Raw genomic sequence first — 27,856 nt, 5'->3', positions numbered from 1 at the left:
AATAAAGGATTTTTCTAGGTAGCTCTAGAGAACAGTGAAGTTTAGGAACAAGCAAAGACAGGCAAAAACCCTTGTGGTTCATCACTAGTTAACCTAAGCTTTACAGATACAACCCAGCAGGACACCTTTCCACAACAAATGTATCAAAAGTAGAGTGGAAATGCCAACTATGTATAAAAACTACATGGAATATTTCATACAAAATACTCCAAAATGCTTTTCATTATGTAACTTTTATTTGAGACACACATTGTAAAAAAGTTCACATGAAATAATAAAACTATTGGACTATGAAGGTTTTCTTAGGAGCTGGGTTTGGGTTTTTTTATCTATATACATCAATACACATTTAATGATTAGGTTTACAAGTTAACCACATGACAAGTTCACTTTTATCTGCAGGAGCTTTTCACATTACACCTTTATACCAGAGGTAAAATGTGCTTAAACACACATAGCAGAACACTTCTATTTCAAAATTAAGCATTTTCTCAAGGACTATACTTTTTATTCTGAATTTAGTAGCTATATAGCATTAAAATAATGGTAATTGAAGTTTTATTTGCAAAAATGTTCGTAAGGCCATAGGAATGCACTGAAATAGTTATATTCACCAGAAACAAGAAAAATCAATGTAAATCCTGCTTTTTTGGAAGAAAGAAATACAAGTTTTATTTGTAAGAGTGAGAATGGTATAAGCAGTTCAATGAACAGAGGAGAAAAAAGACCTATTATTACCTACAGACCAATCCTTAGCAAGTTTAACATAGCAAAAATTCTGTTACATTAACAGGTAACCCAACAACAGATGCATTTCCACAAATAACACATTTATGCATTTTACATATTATTGATGGACTTTCAAATCATTATGCTTTCACAATATTTTAATGTGATATGTACATTCAAGACTTCTTTATTCACTTGTGAAAATGATCCACGTAATTCTCTTAACTTCAGCAGACTAGTATGAGAAAGTCACAATGGGAAATATTTTCTGTAAAAAGAGCTACAGGTCTGAAAAGTCAATCAGCATTTTTGAGACTGTCCCCCAAAGAGAAAAGTGAGCTGCATTAAGTTTCATGAGTGGTTTAAGCTTTAGCAATATTAGAACTCCCAGATAAGTCAATAACACATTCTATATACACTCAACAAAAAATTCTTGTGCATGTTTTGCTGAGCACAGACTGAAAGCTAAAATTGCAAAGCACTGAGACCAGTTTGTTTTTCATTTGGCTTTTTTTTAAAAACCATTTAGAAAAACATAGGTCAAGATATAGTGCACAGGCATGGGGCTGAGGGAAAGTTCTCCTAAAACTCCAAAGCATAAGCAGCATTTTTGTTTTATTGAAATCCACCAAAAATGTCTGCTTTCTTGAAAGGTTAATGGCAATTTCTGGAAGAAAACAAATACATTTGCTACTAAGTGAATAGTAAGTATATGACTTTCATTCCAATGGGCATTAGAGTTCTAACTAGCTGACTGAGGTATAGTTAAGAGTCCTTCAAAACTTAAGATTCTATAGTCTTGAGCAAAGTAACAACAGAGACTGCACAAAACAATCCTAGTGATATTAGAAAAGCCTGTAATAGCCAGCATCTGATGCCTAGGCAGAACATACCATTATCATCACCCGCTTGTCTAGAGGAAACCAGAGCTAAAATATCCCAGTAAAACATACAGCTGATTTGCATGCTAAGATACAGCACATTTTCCCACGTCTGACAGGGCAGACTGTACACAGAAAGGTCTCTACTGACCAAAAGTTAGCACACTGATAAAGTGCAGCCACTCAGCCATTTAATACTGCTGGAGAAGTGGGGTGGGGGCAAAGACATAAAGAAAGAAATCTGCATTTTACCTTATCCATAAGATCACATGAAATTAGAATTCTTCAGTTTCAGCAGATGACAACAAAATTGCATTAAATTCTTCTACAAATAGAAAAAGATGAACTGTACACGAACAATAAGCAAAGGGAAATATTTACTGCAGTACTTTCTCATGCATAAAGTGAATTTCCTATGGTCTTACCTCACATTTATGTACAGTTTAGCACAGCTAAATGTAAGAAAATAGCAAGTTCTTTTCTCCCTCCCACCCTCCCCCATACAGAGCAGATACCCCAATTCGCTGCTGCTTCAAGAAGCACTTCATAGACTCTACTACTTACAGGCTCTTTCAAAGGGAAGTTCATGGAGACTAATATTGAATGAACATTTAACCACACAGTGAAGACAGGAAAAACAATACAAAGCATTCTGTAAACAGTGCCAAACACAGAACATGTCAGTTTTGGTTTGCAGACAACCCCTGAGATAAAAATCAAAGTATTACGACACCAAGTAAGTCAGAGGTAAATTACTGAAAATAAACAACATTCATAATTGGTGTCACAACACTTTCTGTATAGAAGCACTTTTTTTAACCATACAGAAAACATAACTGCTTCAGCCTGTCCAAGAAAAACATCAAGGGTAGACAACAGAGCAGTTAGGGTTGCTTTGTTTTTTCACTAAACCTTGTTGCCATGAAGGTTTCTCTGTTCTAGTGCAGCAACAGCAGTTTATGAGATCCACCATCTAGTTACAAGAACTACTTCTATTAAACTACGTGTGGGGACAGGCTGATAACCACCTAAAACTTTATGGAATCAGCTACTAAGGATAAACCCTTTAAAATCAAAAGCTTTACATCTAATGCTATTGGCCTGTTTGCTTTCAAACTATTTCAAACAGACCCAGAGATGACAAATTCAGTACCTGACACAACAAAATGGTTCTCTGTGGTAACAACTAACTCACTGTTTACAACTCCAGACAACGAGGTGAAGCAAAAGCATGTCAGACATTTCCTTTGACAGTGACAGAACACGCCCATCCCCTAACAGCAAACATGCTGGACACAAACTTGGAGTTAAAGCTTACAATGGTCCACGTTTGGCACACCAACAGAACTAAAGCACCTGTTTTAATTGCTCATTGAGGAAATTTTTCAGAAGACAATAAAAAAGTAGTAGAACAAAGACTAGGTTATACAATGCTCGGTTGAGTAAAAAAAGGCAACTATGTTTCACCTCTGCTTCTAACAGTCTAGGTCACTGTACCAGTTTTTGATGAAAAAACAACTGCTCGAGCAGACCAAAGACACACATTCAGCATTAACTGCAAACTAGGAGTACATTACAGCCCTAATGAGAGGCTTCCTTAGTGCCAATGCTTACAGACATTAACAAACTATCCTTAGAATTAAGAGTAGAAATGGAAGTCACCCTTAGAAGCAGTCAATTCTGAACAAGTGAATCCACAAAGAGGTTACTCAAAACTCACGCATTCAGCTTCCACAAGCCACTTAAGTGATAGTGATGAGGCCAATTTGTGGTGATCATTTCAAATCCAGAGTGTGCTTCCTCATCAGAAACAAAAAAAGGAGCAGACAGTCTGAGCTAACCAAGGGAAGTTAGGTGAGGAAAGACACTGTGTTTATTCAAAGAACTGAAAGGTGCATCTGTGAATCAGACAGTGACTGGCAATTCAGAACACAACTTTGCTAAGTCTGGTAAAGAAAGAAAAGCATACTACATTCAGAATAGAAGCCACAGCTTCTGCATAAACAGATTTGTGCATCTAAGAGACAAAATCTGGACAGATTTGTTAAATGCCAATTGTTACAGTAATTCTCATCACTAGAGCAACAACATCCATACTGCATGGCCACGAGTACACAGCATAGAAAATAATGGAAATGAGACTTAATTTTTCCCCTGGCTCTTCTGCTTGAAAATAAATTTGTTGAAAAAGAGAAATAAAACTGTGCACAAATCTGTTAAGAATCTTACTTACAAGTCAAACTGTGCAAATACAAATGTAAGATTGTGCTGTAACAGGCAGTAAGAGGCCAATATGGATGTGCAAAGTTAAAAGAAACATAGCAGCTTTTGCAACAGGCAATAAAACAGAAAGTAAAAAAGGAAAACAAGTTAAATCTTGCATTTGTGTCTCCACTTCATAGCTTCCATATCTGAGAAAGAAGAGCCTGACAGGTCAATAGGCTTAGTGAGCAAAATCCACTTGGTATTTGTGTATCGCAGTCTACGTTCAATGGAGCTCTCAGCAGCAGCTTGGTGGTATTATTTCTGAGGCTTTGTGACCCTGTGCTTTCAAAGAAGCAGAAAAGGTTCTAAGTGTGCTGCAGTCTTATCATTAGAAGTTCATCAAAGTAGCGTGCATCGAAAGAAGCTGCTCTTCTTAGATCGGTTTTCTGTTATTTTTACTGGCCCACCTGCCCCCGATGAACTGTTGTCATTCTGAAAGAGAAAAGAGTGTCAACATCACAAAATGCAGAAAATAGTATCTCTGGCTTTCCTAGTCTCCCTTCCCACTTCCTCTGCTTGCAAAGCAATAACCAGAGCAGAGATCTGATGCAACATGAGCTCCTCAGTGATACAGATTTCATTAAGCACTTGGCAAAAAAATTAACATTCACATAACAATCCAGATCTCATGAATTAGCTGGATAAGAGACTACATAATAAAACACAGATCACACTACTGCATTTTAGAACAACACATCAGTTTCAGGCTGCCCAGTGTTAATGTTCATGCAAAATAATGAATAGTTATGCACTGATGTGTAATAAAGCGTGATAAATCACTGTTTGCTCAAATTTTATCTAGTAACTAATGTAATCCCCAGGAGATTTTGGTAGGGCTACTACTCAGTATTATGATAGCTGTACTCTCACTGTATCTAGTTTGTATGCTAATTGGAAATACAAACCATTTTTCTGTTGAGCTTTGTCATAATGTCTCGTGCAAGTGTGAAAAACGCCTGGTGAGGAGGGGAAATAAAGAAAAAACAAACAAGAGTTAGTCACAAGACACATAAAGGACATGATAAACTTGGACTGGCCAGACACATTAACAATACAGTGTTCTGTAGGCCACTAGAAGCACCTTGAGTTGCAAGACACTCTATGTACAGTATCTGTATATTTAAAACTTCAGCAAATGTATTTTAGAAGAAAAAAAAATATTTTTAGTCTCCACCTTGCTCAATCTTTGAAGCAAATGAACAGACCTCCCCATTGCATACCTCTGGGGGGAGAAAGAAAAATCAGGCTGCATTTACTAATCCTGTTTATATTTCCCCCTCAAAGTGAACTGTGCATCACAATCAGGAAGCCAGAGAGGTTTGAGAAGGGCAAGCCTGGGAATTCCCATTAAGGTTAGCTTGCTTTCTGTCCTCCAAAAGCTTTACTCTGGACTATCTATAGGGCTATTTAAGCTTCCAGTATCTCAATTAAAGACAAAAACCCATGAATAATTACTCTGGCAAATCTCAGCATCTCAGATTTCAATGTATGAAGGGGCAAAGAAACTTCTGTAGCAGGAAAGCTCTGCAATTGTCCAGGAGCAGGAAAAAGCAAGACTTTAGGCTGTCTGGAGACCCTAATAATCAAAGGACAGTTCCAGAATGTAAGAAGTATGAACACTTCCCCTCTCATTGTGTTTGGAATATAGCCAAAGATAGGCACTCATTTAATCTAAATAAATCACAACAAATAAATTAATGCACTTCTGATCCCAAGAACATCACAACTGTGCAATTCCCTGCAAGTAAAGTATTTGGTGGAAAGTAAACCAAATCATTAGTGATTGCCAAATGCCTACACCAACTGCATTTTTAATGCTTTCTTCACCATTCATGTGACAATTTAAAAAAAATTCAGAGAGCCAAACATTTTGGAGTAAGCACAAACTACTGTTGTGTATTTCATGACGTGCAGGGGTTAAACTGAAAGTGCCATGTCATGACAGAGCCAAGTCATCCTCCAGAGGAACTCGGGTCTCCCCTCTGCTACTGACTCCTCATGGTCCCAGTTCCAGAGTCTGTTCTAAGAATCACAAGGACACTGAAAATCAGGTCAAGCTAGTCCAGGTGCAGCAGGATGCAGATCAGTGCATTCTAACTCTATCCTGTAAAACAATCACCCCACAATCAGAAAAAAACACCCCCAGCTGGCACAACATCCATCCCTCTGTGTGACCGTGTTCACAGGGGTCTGAGGATGAGGGGAGAGAGGAGGATCTGACTCCATGGTTCAGAAGGCTGATTCATTATTTTATGGTATATATTATATTAAAACTACACTAAAAGAATAGAAGAAAGGATTTCATCAGAAGGCTGGCTAAGAATAGAAAAAGAAGGAATGAATAACAAAGGTTTGTGTCTGGGACAGAGAGTCTGAGCCAGCTGGGCTGTGATTGGCCATTAATTAGAAACAACCACATGAGACCAATCCCAGATGCACCTGTTGCATTCCACAGCAGCAGATAACCATTGGTTACATTTTGCTCCTGAGGCCTCTCAGCTTCTCAGGAGGAAAAATCCTAAGGAAAGGATTTTTCATAAAAGATATCTACGATATCCCTCTTTATTTTAAAGCAACAATGTCTTCAGTTTCTAGTTAACTTGTCAGATACACAAGCTGAATTAAGGAGGTGTTTGAGGACTTTTAAAGAAAAAAAATCCCACAGAAAGACTTTTAAATGATCAGGTATAAAGACAACACAAGTCTACATTGCTGGATGAATAAATCTTATTTTAGCTGGCCTTTGGTAGAGTTATTTCTTTGTCCACACTTCTCACACAGCTCAGATCCTCCCCCACCGTCCCTGAGATGACACCAGTGATTTATAGTCAGATAGACTGGACTTGGGCCACTCTTCCTTCCCACTCTATTTCCTTAAACTCTCACAGAGATCTTGTGGGTTTAGCACAAAATTGATTTACAGGAAAACAGATTATAAATCTATAAATAGCATTGTGAGTCTTCTTCCTCCCCTAAGATGAGCTTATGACCTGCTGTTCAGGTTAATACACAAATTTTCAGCCTCATCTGCACAGCATGTATTTAGTAGTAACCTCTGTGACACAGTAGCATGTTACCCTGAAAGTAAAGAATCCCATTTCCTGCACAAGGCACTGCTCTAAAATTAAACCTATTCTTTGTGCAAAAGGACTTGAAATTTAAATAGCAAGGCACAGACATCAAAGGCAACTGTTTGCTACAGTAATAGTGGACCACTCTGTTAACACCCATTTTTAAAACAATTCCAGGCCCTACCAGAAAACCAGACACAGTTGGATCATAGCAGCAGATCCAGGAGTACAGTGGGGGTTTCAGGTCCCAGGTCAGGTGAGAAAGCCCAGCAGACCATGGAGCATAACCTCCACAGAAGTAATTCAGGAAACACCCAAGTGTAGCACCCATCTCTTACCTCTTCCACATTTATGCTGGATTTTGCACTTGTCTCCAAAAATTTGATTCCGTAATCAATTGCTAACTGGAAGAGAGGTTAAAGTTTTTCAGTTGTTTTGAAGTCCTTTTGTAAAAGTAATGTTTCACACAGGTTCACAATAGGTTCATAATAGAATAGATGCTGCATGCTACAACAAACTATAAAAACCAAACCAAGCACGTTTCACTTCTATTTTCTCTTGCAAGAATATTAAAGACAATTAGATAAAGTATTAGAACTCATCATACCCTCACATAAAGTCAAAACAAAACAAAAAAAGGACATTAATTTGTCACCAAAATACTTATTTAGGCTCTAAAAGAACATTAAGGTAGAATCTTTGCTGATATGAATTGTGGACCAGAAAACTACAATGCCATCATCCCATCCCAACAGTGTTACCAGCAGCTAGACTACTTCAGCAGCACATGAGAGAGTTTGCAGGATTCTTCCCTCACTTGTTTGTTCTGTAGAACAACTAATTAATTACTTAACCTTTAGTACCAGCACTTATAACCAGGATAAGTAAGCACCTTGAATGAATTGAGTACAATGTGGTCAAATACACAGAAAACTTCATATTGAGATCTAGAATACTTCAAGCTATAGCAAAGGTCAACATTCTTGACAGGATCTTGCCCTCAGGACAACAGTACCATTAAGTTCACTGAAACCTGAAGACAGTTAAGTGCTATTTAAAAACAAAACAACCCCAAACCTGGCAGCCTATACCTATAAAAGTTTCTGAAACAAGAGATTTGAGACCCATTCTCTCTCACATGCCTAAAACATATTAAACACCCAGAAGCTAAAATCCTACAAGAAGTAGGCTTCTAATTAGGGTGAGCGACCAAATCTTACCTTCTCCCCTTTTTCTTTTGAGACTTGTCTTTTTTCATTCATATCACATTTGTTACCCAAGATCATCCTTTCTACATCTGAAGAGGCATGCTGGAAGAAGCAAAAGTAATCTCTCAGGAACAAAGTGCATCATTGTTGAAAAGAAACTTGTGTGTCAAACTCCTCCACAACGGACGATTTTATTTTACAGAAATTATCTAATGTGAAGGCATTACTGAGAGAGGCTGACTCTTGAAACAAGCAATTAAAATATGAAAATAGGCTGCAATAAATACTCCTAGATTGCATTTGCCCATGTACTATAATGAGTGGCAGGTTGCACACATGCACAGGCATTTGGCTCTTCTGGAAATGTAACAGTAGGCACTTTACTCCTAAGTGGTGCATGGCCATATCTGCTGCCTACTGCAATGGAAGTCAGTAATTACTTGATTTTTATTTGTCCCAGGGAAATCATAAGATGGAATGAAGCACTTACCTCTTCTATGTTTCTTATCCAATTTTTTATGTTGTCAAAAGACTTTTCATTTGTGATGTCATACACCAGCATAATTCCCTAAATAAAGTTAGGAAAATCTAGTTAGATGAGCTACTACAATTGGCTGACTTTTGATGTATGCTATAGTTTTAATTAACAGTCCCAAAAAAAATGCAACATTGGATTATAGGTGTGTAAGTCTTTTCTCAAGGCATTATGCCATGGCTTGGAATTTACCCAAAATATTACTATTTAACAGTTTTTGCCACTGTTAGAGGTCAAACACACCACCTATACAAAGCTTTTAATTATCAGCCTACAGTCAGGGCAAGTTTAGAAATTCTGCTACAGCAGCCACCAGGACTGTCTGGTTAAAGTCACATTTAATGCAGCAGCTCTAAGCAGTCCAGGACACCAAACCTGCCAGCTCCAATCTGCTGGGGCCAGCAGAAACCTTCACCCCTGGGGCTCTCCCAGGAGCTTTAGCTCCTTCCAGCAGCTCTGGACACACACTGCCATGGGATCTGCCATGGGATCTGAGCAAAGCATGGGAAACCACAGAGCCACTGCATTAAGGACAGACTGCAGGGTTCATTTCCTAAGGCCTTTCCAATCACTCCTCATAGGACAAATAGAAGTCCTTGGCCATGGACTGGGGAGAAGACCAGCTCACTGCCAAAGCCTTTTTAAGCACTGCAGAGCTCTAACACAGTGCCACAACCATTATTATTTCTCCCTGTGCTCTGTAACAGTGGAGTTATTTGGACACACAGCCCATGAATGTCACAGATCTGTTCATACAAAGCAAAAAGAACCTAAAACAGCAGCATAGGGAGTAACCACCAAGTCAAAATTAAAGGTGTCCCAACATAAAATATCTCAAATCATAGCATTAAGATCCATTACAAGTGTTGTACCACAAGGGTGTAGGCTCTAAGTCAATTATTTGACTTCAAGTCACTCTCAATGGAGGAAAACATAACAGTAGGTGTTGCAGGTCATTGTATTTCTAGCCCAGACTTTGCATTCTCTACTGGCTGAAGGAAAAGCAATTCAGTGAAACACATTTTTAATATTAAAATAATTCATTATCCATTTTTGAAACACTTCAAGTGTTAAAGGAGTTGACTGCATTTAAACAAAACCCCAAACCTATCTGATTAAAGCTTGGTAACATATTTCACGAAAATCTGCAGAAATTTAAATTATATTAAAAGAAGACAATAGGGCTGGAAGTTTCATCACAAGAAACAAGCCTAGACTGAGTACCAGCACATTAAAAAAAGGAAAACAGAGAGCAAACCCCCAACCAAACCACAAACTTCATTCCCCACATCTCAAGCCACAATTACCCAGTCCTCCAGTGGAGGACTTACAGGACCCAAACTCAGGAGGAGCAAACCAGTTCCACTAGTTGTGTTGAGGTTTTTTGAAGTGTGAGCACTCACCATGGCTCCTCTGTAGTAAGCTGTGGTGATTGTGCGGAATCTCTCCTGGCCTGCTGTGTCCCTACGAGTCAGAGAAAAAAAAAGATTTGTTTTACACTCATGAGATGTCTTACTAAAGAATAACAATGCATTGATACTTGGTCATTAGGAAAAACACAGCTTTAGCTGTTTGCAGGAGTTTCTTCAGCCCCCAGCAGTTTCCTCACTTTCAAGGTACCCTCCTGACATCAGCAGTTAGAGCAGCACCAGAAACGTGGCACAAAACCACTCCAGTTTACATGCAAGCAATAGAACTCAGCACTACACAGCCTGCCCTCCAGTAATTAAAACTAAAAAGTTCTGATGCATCCAAGTCCTGTCTTAAACAGAAGTTAAACCACACAGCAATAAAACAGTTCAGGCTAGTGCAGTGTCACATGCAGTTTGCTGCTAAGGCCAGCCACTACAGCTCAGGGTGCTGGTGTTCTGTGCTGGTGGCCTGAGAGCAGCACCTGCCTGGGAGCGACCCAGCAGACCCAAGTGTTTGGATATATAATCTATTTGGTGATTGCAGTCACACCTCAGGAGGGCTGGACCCCAAAGGCCTGACAAAACCCAGCTTTTTTAACCTGTATTACAGACAGAAGATTTTTATCAGCCACTGCACCTCCTTAGTCACAAGGAGTCTGGCTCAGGAGACTCAGCTTCTGCTAAACCGCCATGCAAGGAACAGGAGCATTATCACTCACCTGGGCCTTGGTGAGTACAACCAGGTATCAAAGTACCAGAGGAGATTACATTTTATTGGCTTGCATATTTTAGCTTACATTTTATTGGCTTGCATATTTTAGCTTACAGCTACTGAGTTAATATTTCTCCTCCACAGGGAAAAGCTAAAGGCACATTTAAGAGGACAGTTTTTGATAAACTAGGAAATTGCTGTAATGCTTGCATGTGAGCAGGCTATTTCCAGTGCTACTGAAGCAGAACCACTCCAAGGGCAAGCCAGGAGAAAGCACAAACCTTATGAACAGTCAATTAATAAAAGGTATGAAACTTCTGGTACACTGAAGTTCAAAAGCTTTGAAGTATTCTTTCTCAAACTGAATTCAAGTTTTTGAAAACTTGAATTGCTTTGGAATACTTACCATATTTGTAGCTTGATTTTCTTTCCATCTAATTCTATTGTTCTGATTTTAAAGTCGATTCCTGCCAAAGAAAGAGATACTCCTAAGTTTTGCAGTTAATGAAAAGGAAGTGTTCAGTTTCCTTTTGGCAATTTGGTAAGAGCAATCTTAGCCAAAAGAACCATTCTGAAGCTGCCATTTCTCCCACACACTTGGGAGTGCTGAAAATGCACAAAGTTTTCAGCTGCATCCAACACGGCAAGGATAAATTATTCTGCACAATGAAAGCAGGCCAAGCTCAGACTCAGTACTAGTTAGTCAAGATCATTAGAGGAAGACTTGATCTCCAGATCCTCCCATTTCACACCAATAAGGGCACCGGTATGAATGGGTATTTCTCCTGAAGATCTGACTAGTCCCTGCAGTTTGAGTCAATTCCCTGCTTCCTCTGGCTCAGAGTCAGAAATCCATCCTGTGACCCCTCAGTTCCTTTTCAAAGCCAGCATCTACCTTTGAAAACTGATGTTTGATGCACTCTAATCAGACATCACAGTAAATGGCAATACAACACAGGAGATATGAGACTCCTTTTTCAAGAACATTCATTTGGGAACAATTAAAATTTTCTAGGAAGCTCCAAAAAAGCATCAAGAAAACACTTCTCTCCTTTTCCCCTTTATACTTCCACATGGTACCCATCAGTTCTCCGATTGATTTTGAAAATAAATTTCAGATTTTAAGCCATCGGTTTTTAAAAAACATTGAAAAAATTAATTTAGAAGGGTTTAATAATTTTTTTTAAGGTTTAGAGGGGTGAAATGGATTTCCAAACAGACTAGCCCCTTAATCCTAATTACTTTAACTTTTGGATCTCTAAATCTGTATTACAACACAGGTCAAATTAAGACTGCTCAAGCCTCACTACTACATGACTGCCAGATTTTTCCATCTTGTGACAGTATCCCCCAGATTAATTGGTTTGGAAACAAATGGCCCACTTGTTCTTCACTGCATCTTAAATAGTTACTTGATATTTAGCTGTAGTTTGTAAAAGATGGGGGTAAGTTAGAAAAAATTAAATAAACTTTCTTAAAATGCAATTTAATTTACAATTATCGACAGTATCTTAATTGGAAAAATGCTGTTTCTAGCTTTAAGAATTCATCCAGACACTAAACAGGAAGCTATGGGAGTTTTTACTACACCACAGTAGAAACTGAGTATGAAATATGGATGCTCATTAGTTATTCAAATTTCATTCTTCTCACATACAATATTACTATTTTAATATATTGAAAATAACAAGTTTTGGCCACAATGTGCCATGGATATGTAGCTCAGCTCATTAGTTAGAATACAAATTATGAGCAAAAATATCACATCAGCACTTAAACAGCATATGAAATTAATTGCATTAATTAAAATGCTATGATTACTAGTACAATTGCAATTTCACAAGATTCAATGGTAGGAAAAAAGAGACTTTCATTAATTCACACTCTTCTAAAAATGACATGAGAATTATATGCACTTTCAAAAAATCCCTATCCTACGTAACACAAGTTAGGCAAGTGTTTCCATTTCCTTAACAGAGGATATTGCCTCCCTTGTAAAGATTTTTTTCCTAACTAGGTGCAATCACAGCTGCTGAAATCATAGACAATTGTATTCAGGTCTGAAAACAAATAACCTTTGCCCTGAATAGATTTTGTTTTGGCCTCAAAGGTTATAAAGCACCAATATGGATTTCTCTGGAAAGAGCATTTTATCTTGGCAACAGCAAATTAAATCAGTTCTAAAAGTTCATTTGTGTCTAGGCCTGAAGCTTTGGGACACAACTATCAGGAAAAGTAGATTCAGAAGGAGAATTCTGCGTGCACTGGAGCTGCTGGAGCTGAGGCACAGCAGTGAGGGATCCTGCAGGGGTGGCTTTCTGAGGACTCCTGACCGCAGCACCAGCTTCCCATCTGCACCAATCCAGCTCTTGCACAGACTGGTTTCTCGTGGTTACTCATTTCCCTTGCAGCACTGAAATTATTTATACAACCACTCCTTCTAGAAGTCAGGACCTGCACAAAAAATATCTTCTCAGAACTTACGATTTCTAGTATGAACTTTACCCAAATTCTCAAAGATTCATTTCAAAGCTAAAAGAACATAAAGGGAAAGGCTGTAAGTACCTCTGCAACTGTAACTTTTTGGAGGTTAAAATGAACTAGAAACTGCTGTTTCTTTTGCTCTTTCAGTGCAGCATGAGGAAGTGGTGAGCTACACACATTCAGAGCAGGCCTGGTGACATGTGCTGCCACTTCCGTCCGAGTGCTCTTGCATGGCAGAGCACAAACCACGATCTGCTTACAGCTACCTCCAAATTACACCATGGAAAACTCTCCACAGCTAGAGATTGCAACACTAACTCTTGACAGCAGATTTCTGTTGTTAATCCATTCTTCTTTTGCACAGTCATACACTGGGATACAAAAGTTTGAAAATTTACTTAGGCCAAATGAAGATGAGTCAGTGAATTAAAGTTTGATTGCAAAGGATCACACAGTTTGCAGTTTTAAAATGCAACATGAAATGCTGAGAAAAAGCCCAGAAACATCTGGATGTCCATCTGAAGTTAACTTTTAGAAGCTTTTAGAAAACACAGACCCAGATTAATGCTTAAGAGTGCAGATGCTAACAGGATAATTATCTTTAACTGCTGAAGTGGAGTTGTCACATGAAAGTCTGACACACTAGCATGTCAGTAAATATTAGATCAGAACTATACAGAAACATTTATTGCAGGAATCACAAACCTGCATTCTGCAAGGATAGAAGCCAGAATGTGCAATCTGAACTGCACATTAGTTAGGGCTGTAATTGCTTGCATTTCCCGTGCAGCATGGGGTAAAAGCAGCTGAGGGTTTATTGTTCTTCAAAATCCTTTCCAGATCCTTGCTAACTACAGGCCAGGGGTGCACCCTCTCTCCTCACTTTACTGAGGGTGTTTGCTTCCATAGCTTCCAACAAAACCCTGTCTAGGAGCACATTGGCAGCATCCTTAGTGCCACACACAGGCTCCCACAGAAAGCCCTGGCAGCTCTGTGCTGCTGTGTCCACCTTGCATTGCTCTGCACGGCTGATAAAATTCAGGGCACGCCTGGTCAGTGACACTCAGCCAAATGCCACAGGCCAGGGGGCCTGGCCTCACCTGGTTTAAGCCAAGAAGTCATGTCCATCTCATATCCCAAAGCTCTTCTGCCACTCCCTCTTCCCCTACTCCACTTCCCAGCTGTTTCACCTTATTCCAGCCCACCTGGGCAGATTTTACCCATAATTAAGCTGCCATGCAATGATTTTAAAGAGACAGAGTGAAATATTAGAAAGAGCTCACAACACTGCAGTAGTAAACACCCAGGAGTGCCCAGCAGCACACAGGAGCAGTTCCTTTTCCAGCTCTAGTACCAGTGGTTCTCTACCACGAACCTCAACAAAGCAGCCTGACGCAGCCCTTACAGGAATGGAAGGACAAACTCAGCAGGGAGGCTGGAAAAGTTCATTTTGTTACTTTAGTTTTTAAAACAGTAGCTCACTCTCAGGGCATCACTGTTACTCTTTTGTTCTCCCCTCACCCTGATTTTAACCCTGTAGCCATCAGAGCCAATATCTCATGTTTTTCATGCTACAGTATCTGTTCCAGCTAGAACTCCACTACAACTTTCCCCTACATAGCACCACTGCCTGGACAGATTGTCTTGTTTGTTCTTTTCAACAAAATTGCTGTTGCAGAAAATGCTACAGCACAAAGAAAGCAAAGAAACCAAACTGAAGTATTCTGGTTGGAGCCAGTAAGCTGTTCCAACTGTACCAAAAAATAATTCCTGAAGGTAAAGGTTTCTTTAGGGGGACTTCAGTCTGCTTAGCTAAATGCTTCTGGCAGGGTCAAGTTCCTGAATGTTTTGTACGAGCAGTAAAACGCAGACACAAAAGTAATTTATACAAATGAGTGTAAAAAAATGAAACTGAAACAAAAAATCCTGTCACTGGCAGGCAAATATTAGAATTCTTGACCTTTACCTTTATTACCCAATTCAGCAGTATTTTAAGTTAATTTTTCATGTGGCTCAACACTAGTTTGCAGCAGGAGGACCTTATGTGTGCAGCTGTAGCAAGAAATCAGACAGGAAATCAGCACCATTCAGGATGTAAATACACATCAGACTCTGATAGCCTGTGTATCTACCCCAGCAGAGTATTGCTCCATCTCTGACATACTTTAAGTATTCAATGTACCAGCATTTTAATTTGTTTACCTATTGGTTTTATTTAATATATAAGCCAAAGATATTTTAAGAAGCCAGTGAGCACAAAAATTGGCAAAGACGCTGTGAAAACATGAATACCAGATTAGCTTGCTAGAAAAATCTTGTTTTAGTCCCATCTATCAAAGAACATAAAAGATGCACCAGAGTTTATTAAAACAAAAAGGGAACTGCTTTGCATGACCTGCATATAATAAAAGCCTCACCCTCTTAAAGAAGCTGTCTTCCTCTTTGCCTTAGATCTTACTTTACTCCTTTGAAGTAAGAATGGAAGAATGAAATGGAAATAAAAAACTTTTTTTTTTTTTAATGGGATTCCACAATAAACAGAACTTAGTGGCACTCACCATCACTGGACATAGACCACAACAAAAGGGATGGGGGAAAGAGCCAAGGTACAAAGTCTCACTACCCTTCTGAGCAAGTCAGCATGGGGAAAATTGGAGTTTATGCATCAAATCTCAAGCCAGGCTTGCTCCAGCTTCACAGCATTGGTCCTTTCTAGCCTACTTGGTTTACACATGAGGTCACGGAGTGTTGATTTTTTTCAGTGGGCTGAGCTGGGAAAAGAGAACTCCTTATGAATTCTTAACTGCAGGACATGTAAGAGTCTTAAGATACACAAAAAGAAAGGAAAACATTTTCTGCAGCCCCTTGGTTAAGTGAATTAAAAGTAACTTTGAACCAAGCAAGCAGATTGGTAATTTACCTTCCAAAAAAACAAGGAAGTGAGAAGAGGCACATAACTGAAAATCAATATACTTCACCCTCAGATTGTTGAATCCTGGGATGAATTACTCGAGAGATACTTCTCCCTCTAGGCTGTGCATTTGTGTGCAGCCAGTGGCTGCAGCTGCACAGAAGAGCTGGGAAGCAGCAAGCAGTGCTCCTCTGCTGCAGCCCTGCTCACCCTCCAGGGACAGCCCCAGCAGCAGCAGCAGCAGCCTCTCACCCTGAGACACAGCAGCTCCTCCAGCATCATCTGCTGCCACGGCATTTCCATCCTCTGAGGGGCTGTCACACACCTGTGCCACACAGGTGACACAGCAGGGACCAGCCCTGGTCACACTGCAGGTGACACAGCAGGGACCAGCCCTGGTCATACTCCAGGTGACACAGCAGGGACCAGCCCTGGTCACACTGCAGGTGACACAGCAGGGACCAGCACTGGTCACACTGCAGGTGACACACAGCAGGGACCAGCACTGGTCACACTGCAGGTGACACAGCAGGGACCAGCACTGGTCACACACCAGCTTCCAGCCCTGATCACACTCCAGGTGACACAGCAGGGACCAGCACTGGTCACACTGCAGGTGACACAGCAGGGACCAGCCCTGGTCATACTCCAGCTACCAGCACTGATCACACTGCAGGTGACAGAGCAGGGACCAGCACTGGTCACACTCCAGGTGACACACAGCAGGGACCAGCACTGGTCACACTCCAGGTGACACACAGCAGGGACCAGCACTGGTCACACTGCAGGTGACACAGCAGGGACCAGCACTGGTCACACACCAGCTTCCAGCACTGGTCACACTCCAGGTGACACACAGCAGGGACCAGCACTGGTCACACTGCAGGTGACACAGCAGGGACCAGCACTAGTCACACTCCAGGTACCAGCACTGGTCACACTCCAGGTACCAGCACTGGTCACACACCAGTTGGGTGAGGACACACAGCAGGGACCAGCACTGATCACACACAGCTGGGTGAGGACACTGGGGCCCTGTCACACACCTGTGTCACTCCAGGTGACACACAGCAGGGACCAGCACTGGTCACACTGCAGGTGACACAGCAGGGACCAGCACTGGTCACACTCCAGGTGACACAGCAGGGACCAGCACTGGTCACACACAGCTGGGTGAGGACACAGCTGAACACACCTTCTATGGACAGATCAGTTCTCCACAAACTTGTTCTGTTCATATCTATCCAACAGCTAAGGGACATCAATTTGTTCCCACAGATTTTCCCTACAAGCTTACCCAGAGATTAGTCCTTTTTTTGTTGTTCTCAGCAGGAGCTATTGCAGGGTTTGGATTAAATTCACAATTATTTTTTTAATGTGGTTTTCAAGAGAATATTTTCTTGTGCTACATCAGTGTACTGTCTCAATCTACAAAGGTAGATAAATGAAGCTTCAGAAAGTTGCTTTTAAATTAATACTCCAATAATTTTAGTAAAAATAAAAAATGACAAAGTAGGAGTCAAGATTACTGTAAAGGGCAGGATACAGAAGCCTTGCAACATACCAGTGTGTCATACAGCCTCATACAAAAGAACAAAGTCTGACTATTTTGAACTTGAACGTTTAGCCTTAGTCCCTAGTAACATCTGCAAAGAATTTTCAGATGATCTCAGCAATATCTTGTATCAGTATGTAAATTAAAGAGGCAGTAGTTTTTTATTGCACCCATTCAGAAATACAGCAGAACTAACATGAAACACCCCACCAGGGTAAATGTCAACATTTTCTCAAAAGTCGTAAGGCGAATTATTTTAGAATTAAACACAAGTGCAACCACTTCTAGTTACTCTTTCACAACTTCAAGGGACACAGTGAATTGCATTCTTTCTGGGCAGCCCACAAGAACCCACAACACACTGGTAACCCTGAGTGGGCTGAATAGGCTCCTTCAGGTTAACTGGCCTTTCTTCATCTGACTCTTCACCCCCGACCAAGAACCCAAACCCAGTGTTCCCCACAAGGCACAGAGCAGAGTCTTGCACCTTGGAAGTTATTAATACAGAAAGGCTCTGGCAGTTTAGAAAGCTAGAAACTTAGAAAGTTTAGTTTAGGCTCTTCTTTCCCTCAGGTCTGCAGGATGTGCAGTGTGCAGCTTTCTACAACATGAAATAAATCCCTGCCACATGCTCTAATGGGTAAGAACACCAGATTTCCCCATCTAGGCTTATGAATACAAAAACCTGATTCTTCTTTCACAAGTCCAGTGCTTAATACTGGCAAAACAAATCTATAGAAATGGCTAAAGGAGGTAAGGCAATAAAGAATGGGGATGCCAGGTGCACGTTTCCTGCTCCTGAGTCCAAGATCAGCTCAGGGTGCCAGCGCACTGCCACTTCCTGCAGCACGTCCCCTCAGCCATGGCACAACTGCCACCCTAAGCTTCCTTTCTTCAGATAAGCCACTTTCTACTTAAAAGAGAGCAAGGGATTCAGAATAAATTTCTAACCAACAGGATTAGACCAACATTTGAAATGTCCATGTCTTTTACAGCTCAAATGGTGTGAGCTGATTACCACACGAAGATCTGAATCCAGTGCTCCTGTGAGTTCTGCCACCACAACTGGGCACTGCAGTGCTTCAGTGTGGACACTGCAACATCCTGAACACCAAAATGCTCTTTTCAGTGTTTTGAAGTCAACCTGCACATTGCTTTGAGCAACCTTTGAAATGCATGATTTTAAACACCAAAAATACTCAATATAAAATTCAAGACTACAAAACAACATAACACTAGAAACTTAGTACTACTTGACATGAGTGAAATTATCAACTGTCACAAGAGCCCAACTTTAAAAGGGCTGAGTCCCTGCAGAATGTACTTCAGAGGTTACAATCTAGATACCATGAAAGTGCACAGGAATTAACTTGTGGTCTACCTCTTATTCTATTTTGAATTAAGATAAGCTACACTTGATGGTAACTCAAGTTAATCTAAAACAATTTTTAAATAGATTAAAATTGTACTATTGATACAGACAGCAAAGTTTGTTTATTTTAAGGATTATTTATAGACTGCCTGTGTCTAAGAGGAATGCATTAACTTAGCTGCTTAGAGGACATATTCCTTTCAAGCCAACATGCAACTGGAGAGCAGCAAACATGAACAACTCTGCCACATGCTCTAATGGGTGAGAATACCAGATTTCCCCATCTAGAAGGTGGCTTATGAATACAAAAATTTGATTCCTCTTCCAGAAGTCCAGCACTTAATACAAGATTACGTGATTGATCCTTATCAAAAGTATAAATTAATAAATCCCTGACCCCAAAGTGGAACTCCCAAGAACAGGAAAAAAAATTATCCCAAATCTCTTGCCTGTAAATGAACTATGTTTGTAGGTGTAGGAAACATAGACAATTATGTCTTTAACCAAAATAACTCTAACTGAATATTGCCGTCAGGAAAAAGACAAAAAGAATTACTTTGTCCAAAGATGGCATCTTAAGAATCCAAAAGATTGAAAAAATGGCTTATTAAAAAAGTCTCATGCAATCAATACTGCCTTGCCACCACAATTTCAATTTCATTTTTTATTATTCATAAACCAAGCTTCAGCTGTGACAACAAGAACAGGCCAAAAAGATTAGGATTGGTTTTGTTCCCTAATTTTTGGTCCTGCTACATCTATCTATACATCTGGCCAGTGAGAAATGGAGATGCCACTTCTTCTTTAAAAAGCCTCTTAAAATTTTCAGGGCTCTCCATGAACTGGTTATTCAGAGTGAGGAAATGAAGATTTTGGGGGCCAGGACATTGTTTGGTTAAAACAGAAGAGGTGCTACATGGAAAGTGAGAACACTGAATGTCCCAGGAGCCACAAAGCAAAGCAAGAACTGGCCAGTCCATGACTACTCACAGATAAGATGCCCTCACACAGTTCAAACAATGCACTTTGTACCTTCTATTCCTGTGACTGGCATCACATAAAAACCCCACCAGCTGCAGGTTTAACACAGCTATGGAAAACACCACGGGAACAGTTGGTATGGACAGGTGAGCACTGCTACAGCCCAACAAATCACACTGCCAAACACCTCCTTGGTAGGTTCAGGGATGCTACAAAAACACCAGAGATAAAAACTAATTAAATTGGATCATGTTAGAGCAGGTGTAAATTACACATGACCACTGTAAAGACAGAAGTGATAAAATTTTTGGAAGTTTTATAGGAATGCACAAACACTCTGCTCACTTTAGAGGGCACAGATGCTTACACTGGAAGCAAAAGTACAGAGAACCAAAAAAATCCCCACATATCAACAATATCAGTAAGACAGCTCTTGGCTTTAACTGACACTCTGTCCAAAAGGATCCAAGAAGAGCAAAATGTCTCATCCAGCAAGAATTATCCTTGTTAAAATAAATAATCTAATCTAGGAATTTCAGTTAGAGTCTGGAATTCAGTTGTGTTAGAAGCAAGTGTAGGAAGTACCCAGTGAGGCAGCAAAATCAGGCCAAAAAGTCAAAGCAGAAGGTTTAAAGTTACCAAAGTTAGTGTTACAGACAGCATTCTCAGCAGCCCCAAAACACCATTTTCATCAGAGGCTTTTTAAAGCCATTTTTAACATGGGGGTAAGTAAGCATGGGGTGGTTTTGGTTTGTCATTTGCTGGTTTGTTTGGGAAGTTAAGGACATGAGAAAAGAAGGGCTGCTTTAACTTCTTACATGAATGACAAAACAGGCCTTTTTTGGGAAGGTTTTTACTACCTATACTAACAGGCACAGCCACCTAACTTATTAAGAAAGGTCAAGCTTTCTTTCTGGCACAGCTGTTTTCTCCTACATCATGCAAGGTTCTTTTCAAGAACTAATTTTAATTAATGCTTTAATTTCTTCATTTGCTTTTCCTGCTTTGCATGTTCTAAGTACTCCTCTCTACATCACTTCTGCTAAGCCAGAAAAGTTCTCCCAGGCAGTTCCTCTGTTTCTTTTTCCTCCTTTCCATGCCTGGGTTGACAGAGAAACTCCATCTTTAATCCCAGCAGAAGTCACATCACACAGACAAGATATTTTGACACAGTAAAGCAAAGCTATTGCTCTCTGTCAGGTGGAAGAAATGAGGGTTTTGTTGGGAGGTGTGGAGGTAGGGGAAGCAGTGTATGTGTTCCCTGCTGACAGACACTTCAGCTTTGCCCAATTTCTTATACTCAGCCTGATTTTTGCAATCTCCCAATGTGGGGCCAGACTCCTACTAGTGACCAGCCTGCTTGACATGTTTTTTGATGTTGCCATACATACAAGAGGATGCCACTGACATTCAGCATCAGGGTTTTTTCTCTGGTGCCCAAAGCAGAAGGCACGATGGCAGCAAAATTAACACATCTTAAACTTGGTCAACTGTTTGTTGAAGAGAAACCTTCTGACACATGCAGTACTTTACTTGCCTTTAACTGCATACAAACTAATCAAAAGTGTCACAGCTTACATTTAACAATAAAGTCTATTATAAACCACAAGATTAAACTGATATTAGATGCAATTACTGGTCAAAAACCCTCAAAAAGGCACTAAATTACAACCCACTGCAAGCTCTGTTGGGACAGGAAGTTACTGACTTAGGTTTTGAGCTGCAAGTCTGGTAACTAAAAGCCTCTGGGTCAAGTTTTGGGTCCCAGAGGAAAAAAAAAAGATGGAAAGCTTGAGAGAGGGTCCAAAGGAGGGCCACGAGGATGGTGAAGTGTCTGGAGGGGAAGCCTCAGGGGAACAGCTGAGGGCACTTGGTCTGCTCAGCCTGGAGCTGGACTCGAAGATCTTTCTGTGCTCATTCCAACTCAGGATATCCTGAGTCTGTGATCCTAACTCTGTACAAAAGCCTGACACAGTCCAACTTCATTGATGCTACTATTAGTCCTAGCTTATCCATATTAGAAAAGCATTGGAGCTGTTTTATATATTTAATATTTATATATTAAATATATATATTTATATTTATATTATTTTATATATTTAGTCAGCCTGATGACACTTAAGCCACCATAACATCCAATTAAAGATAAAAAGCAAAATAATATCCTTTGAATTAAAACCGCATAACTTCTACCACAAAACATGAAATAAACCATCATTATAAACACTGCATGTATTATTCTTATTACTATTATGAATGTTAGTTAATTTTTGAAGTAAAACAGTCCAAGATGTATTTCCACTAAAAGGATATACTTCTACTACAGAAGGACTAGGAAATCCATCCTAAAAAGTACATTAAAAATTCCCAAACAAAAGCTGTGTCTTCAATACCTCTCTCAAAGCCTGTATCCATCAACCAAGACATTTGCTCCTACCCTTATTCAAAGTTAGTCTGTGTTCTTAACTTTGCATTCAAACCAAGTCACAAAAGCAGCTCGAAACTGCCCTCCTGTCACTCAAATAACCAGTAACACATAACCAAGACAGACCTCCATCTGCCAATTAGGAACAGGCATCAACACTCAGACATCTGTCACACTGTTTCAGAGTAAAACACGCAACACAAAAGCTGCAGCAGCATTTTTAATAAAAGCCAAATAATTTCCACTCCATTGTTGGCTTGTTGCAGAATACAGTGAGGTAATGCAACCTCACCAGCAGATGAAAATCAAAGTTAAGATGTCCTTTGCTACCAGCTAGGTGTTAGTATCAAATTTAAAGTTACAAGACACACAAACTTCAATGCTTTTAACCTGCAATACCTTCAGCTCCAACTTCCTGTTCAATATCAGGACATCATCTTGCTGACCACTCACCACTGACCTCGAAAACAGAATCGTTCTTCCACTTTCATATTTACCTCCACAAAACTGTTTTCCCTATTCCATGTAAACCCTGTCCTAAAGAGATGCCCTAGTCCCAGATCCCACAAGCCTTGAACACGCACTTCCCCTCTGTAGACACATGTAACTGTGCCACCTGAGTGGGAGTGAACTCACCTCAGTCACTTCAAAGTCCAGATGACAATCAGTTTGTAGTAATGACATTAATAAAGTCCTCCAGATGACAATCAGTTTGTAGTAATGACATTAATAAAGTACTCCAGATGACAATCAGTTTGTAGTAATGACCATTAATAAAGTACTCCAGATGACAATCAGTTTGTAGTAATGACCATTAATAAAGTACTCCTGACAATGCTTTCCTGGTGCTTCCTGCCCTCCCTTCCCTGCTCATCTATCATTGATGTGTTTTCTTCTACAGCTCCGACCATCTGGAGAAGCCCAAAAGAAATTGACTGGCTAAGGACAGGAAATGCTGCAGCTTAATGGGAGGGTGGGTAACAAAACCCCAACCCCAAGAAAGGAACAATCACTCCTTGTCCATCATATAAATAAGTAACTGTGAAGAAGCAGAGTAGAAATATCCAATGAGGCATGATTTGACTTGAATACACTAAACCAATTTCCATTACACTTTACAGACATGGAAATTTCACTGCAAAAGGGAAGCTGGTAATTTTGCTTGACAAAGGATTTTCATCCAAGTGTTCAAAGGTCAGCACACATGTGCTTGCCTGCCAGAGTAGTGTCCTATTTTGGAAGATGTAGACTAAGGAAAAGTTACTTCTGTAAAATCAACAAATGGTTTTAACTCTCAGATACAGTACTATCTTGTGAGCAACTTCCTGCCAAATGCTGATATCATCCTGGATTAAAAAAATAAATACGACAAATTCTGTTTCTGTCAGCAAGCCTTTGTACTAAATCAGAAATGCTATCAGCTACAAAGATTCGACTTTACTCTCATAGAATCCAGTTGATACAAAAAAGCTGAAAGGAATGCAAAAAATAAACCTTATTATTTCAAATGATAAACCAAATCCAGTTTTACCAGACAGCACTACTTGAACAGCAAGTTAAGATACTTAGAAACTGCTAAATTAATGCTTCTGATTCTTGTGTATTGCACTGAAACTACTAGCAAAATGCACATGAGATATTCCAAGATAGCTTTTGCTTTAGGAGTTGTTAAGTATGAAAATGAGCTGACTCAACTGCATTTTACTTTCCATGTAATGTGCAAAAGCAGAAGTTTCCACCCAGAAAGCAAACTAAACAACACAACCTTACATAACACACTCCTGTTGTAAAAAAAGTTTTATCCCATGTTCACAGAGAAAAGCTGATCCTCACTAGAGACCACAGCAGCATGATGTGGTCAGAAATTCTTTCAGAAATTCTATCAAGAGCTACAGAGCCCTGTAAAAAAAATTACAAGCTGCTGAAGGACAAGGACCTGTCATGTCTGAAGTTGCTCAAGGCCAATCTGTGCTTTTACAGAGTGAAAATACGTGGCTTTGAATAATCCAAAGGTCACTGGTTCACTTCTCATAATGGGTAGCAAAGTCTGCTGAAGGTATTAGTAATGCCAGGTAGTGAAGACCAAGACATGAAGGTTCTTGCACCAACAGTCACCCATAAAAAGAATAAAAGAAGTCTGATGAATTATAAAGCCATATGCATTGCACTTTTATCACATTTCTTATGCAACTGTTGGCCACGGGACACCAGGCTGGAAGTCCCTGCTGTCTGAACCAGTCCAACGCTGAGTTTGAGCATGAGCAAAGTCTCGAGGGGAAAGTCAAAGGAGCATTTCCTAACCTCCAAGCACTCTACATGGATGCTGCAGCCTTACAGGCACGTTTTGCATGACAGCAAAACAGAAGAGGATCTGTGAAGTATAACATGAATATACCATGCACAATGACAAAGTAACTACAATTCATTACTGACTTATTTCTATAATATGAGCATTGAAGGGAAATAAAGCAATTATTCTATAATAAAACAGCATTTCCATATCTCCCTCCTACTTTATTTTTTTCCTTTTGGTAACTGGAGTGCTGAAGTTTAACCCTGGTTAAACTACTAAAGCACAATAGGAGTGGGAAATTATAAGGAAGTTATCTGGTACTTGGATATGATGTGGGCCCTTTCATCATGGCAAAAGAGAGTGTTGTAACTCCTGGGCCAAAAATCTAAGAAAAAAGTTTAAACTGGCAAAAATTTAACCCCACCATAGTTAAAAAAAAAAAAAAATCTAAATGACTCATGTCACAAACAGCATGTAAGTACATAAGATTAAACAATAAAATTTGATGTCAACACATCTCAAACATATGCCTTCTTAGACTTCTACAGTAAAACCAAGTCTGATCTTGTTAGGAGAGACACACCAGAGGAGAACTGAGGGCCCATACTATCACAAATGACTGTTAACTGAACACACCAGTTCCTAAGCACCATCCTACTGCAGGATCCACTTCATGGAGAACATACAAACCAAAGAGCCTGGCAGCTCATACTCCAGGAAAACTCTGTGGATTTAATGAGAAATGCTCATCTGGGCACCTTAGAACTCGAAGTGGCAGGGCAGCCTGTTTGGGAGAAGCATCCTGTGCCTCCCTCCACAGCACGGTTAACTATGACTTATCAGTCATGGAAAAAAAGCAGAATTGTTAAAAATGGAATTCCCCCAAGCTCATCAGATGGAGCAGTTATGACTGTAAAATCAACTAGTACTGAGAAGAGAGAAAGGGCACAGGAGCACATCTTCAACAACAGATTACAGCCACACCACAGACCGACAAGTAACACACACAATCCGCAACAAAGACTGAAAAAGCTCCGAGTCTTTTTATTCAAGCATAGGTCAGCACTTTTATGAACAGTTTCACTATTTCCTGTCAACTTTCCTGCTTGGAGGTTCTTTGCTAAAATATAAAAGGGGACTAGAGCTATAAGAAGGAATACATAACTGTGGAATCATAACTATTACCTATGGAATTAAAAGTGGGCCTCAGTGATTAATAAGTTTCTTCAAGCTGACTTGTTTTGCAAACAAGGCCCTTGCACAAACAAATATAAAGGAAGGAAATGAGAGCAAATCCTATATTTACTGAATAAGGTAAGAAAAAACAACAGCATATTCACAGTCCTCAAGACTTCAAAGTGAATCAGTGAGGAAAAAAAAATTATCAAGGAGCTGAGCAGTTCAAGAAACATCAAGAAAATGGTTGGAAGACAGACACACCCATTTATGTTAGCTATCTCTTTAGAAGTATAAAGCAGCACAGTACCAAAGTAGGCTATTTTTTTAAATGATACAGCATTTATTAATGTTTATTAAGCCTTTTATTCTACCACAGGTACAGAATAATACCTCTTCAGGTAGGATTACTCAGGCCTTAATCAGCTGATGTTACTGATCCAGCATTCTGAAAATGGTTGCAGAGAGAAATGTGCCAGAAAAATGCAGAAAATTTGTTCTAAAAGCATTAGAAATGATGCCACACCTAATTTAGTCAATCACAAGTGCCTAAATAAAGATTGTTTCTTCCTTGTGCACAAAGTTTTGCACAATAAAATGTCTGAAAAGGACAGGGCATTAGGGTAACATAAAACGAGTTACACACTATTTCACCTTACCTTTAAAGCAATTTATTTTCAAGGGAGCCTACTCATTCACTTAGTGCTATTTTTTTCAAGTCAGCATTAGTTTTGCCCTCCTAAATACTAGTAACCTCCACTGCACTATTCCCCTTCATCCCCAAAACAGTGAACTTCACTTTAAAAGTGACCTCAGCTACAAGTAGCTGAACATAAATCTCAAGTCATGCCACACTGTAGTTTCAATTCTATCTCAGTGAAGGCCTTTTGCTTACATTTATTTCAGCAGAATATTTTAAAACTGAAAAATCTTATAAAAATATAAGTCACAACCACCTGTTTTGATCTATCACACTTCACTGCCATTAAAAAAGGTTAGTGAAGCTTAGAAACAAACCCTTTTTCACAACCAAATTTGAGAAAAACACTCAAGATCTGTCGAGGAGGTTCCTCCACCCAGTCGCTAAGGGGCTTCTATAGCCGACTGAGGAGCTCTACTCAATGCAACTACTCCAAATCTCCAAACCGTGAGTACACCTATGCATGATGAGTGTGGAGGGAAGATCTGAGAGCCGAACCACCTGCCCAGAGCGTTCAGGCACTGCCACCAGGCAGCTCCAGCAACCCTTCCCCACTTTCGGAACATCTACACCTAAACACGAGACGCTGCAGGCTCGGCAAGGGGCTCCGACCATCCCGGCCGGGGGCCGCGGGCTCCCCGCGCGCGGCACCCCAGCGGCGGCAGCACGGCCGCCCGGCCCGGCCCAACTGTTGCTGCGGCGGGCACGGCAGGCGCCGGGGCCGCCGCAGGAGCGGATCGCACCCTGCGGGCCCCGCCAGGGCCGCGGCACCTTCCCCCGCCGGACAATCCCTCCCGAGCGCTGCCGCGCTGGGCTAGCGCTGCCCCCGGCACGGCCCGAGCGCGGCCCCGACACGGGCGGTGCCCCCGGCCCTTCCCTCCCTCCGTCCCCGCTCGGCCCCGGCAGGACCCCTCTCCCGCCGGGATGGCGGCGGCCGGCCCCGGGCGCGGCCCCTCACCGATGGTGGAGATGAAGGTGGTGTTGAAGGCGTCCTCGCTGAAGCGGAAGAGCAGGCAGGTCTTGCCCACGCCCGAGTCCCCGATCAGCAGCAGCTTGAACAGATAGTCGTAAGTCTTCGCCATCTTCGCCTGGGCTCGGCTCGCCGCCGCAGCAGGAGGGGGCGAACGCGGGACGGAAGGAGGGCGG

The 27,856-nt window shown here is 40.6% G+C and overlaps 1 protein-coding gene across 1 annotated transcript; it reads right to left on the bottom strand.

The window, feature by feature from the left end:
- Positions 1-214: 214 nt before the first annotated feature.
- RAB8B (RAB8B, member RAS oncogene family) lies at positions 215-27,856 on the bottom strand. Its single transcript, XM_036389586.2, has 8 exons — positions 27,669-27,856; positions 11,220-11,280; positions 10,093-10,153; positions 8,645-8,722; positions 8,167-8,256; positions 7,285-7,350; positions 4,781-4,831; positions 215-4,307 (listed from the first exon to the last, which is right to left on the bottom strand). Exons 1-8 carry the CDS (start codon positions 27,790-27,792, stop codon positions 4,215-4,217), a joined length of 624 nt encoding a protein of 207 aa, XP_036245479.1. The 5' UTR covers positions 27,793-27,856; the 3' UTR covers positions 215-4,214.

The sequence above is a fragment of the Molothrus ater genome, chromosome 13 (genome assembly GCF_012460135.2).
Source record: "Molothrus ater isolate BHLD 08-10-18 breed brown headed cowbird chromosome 13, BPBGC_Mater_1.1, whole genome shotgun sequence".
NCBI classification, from domain to species: domain Eukaryota; kingdom Metazoa; phylum Chordata; class Aves; order Passeriformes; family Icteridae; genus Molothrus; species Molothrus ater.
This window is presented reverse-complemented; position numbering and strand designations above follow the sequence as displayed.

Coding starts and splice junctions, on each gene's coding strand:
- RAB8B (XM_036389586.2), bottom strand. CDS start 27,792: ATGGCGAAGACTTACGACTATCTGTTCAAGCTGCTGCTGATCGGGGAC. Junction 7,351..8,166: donor CAAAAGAAAAAGGGGAGAAG/GTAAGATTTGGT, acceptor CCTCTCTTCCAG/TTAGCAATTGATTACGGAAT. Junction 4,832..7,284: donor CCAGCATAAATGTGGAAGAG/GTAAGAGATGGG, acceptor CCTCCTCACCAG/GCGTTTTTCACACTTGCACG.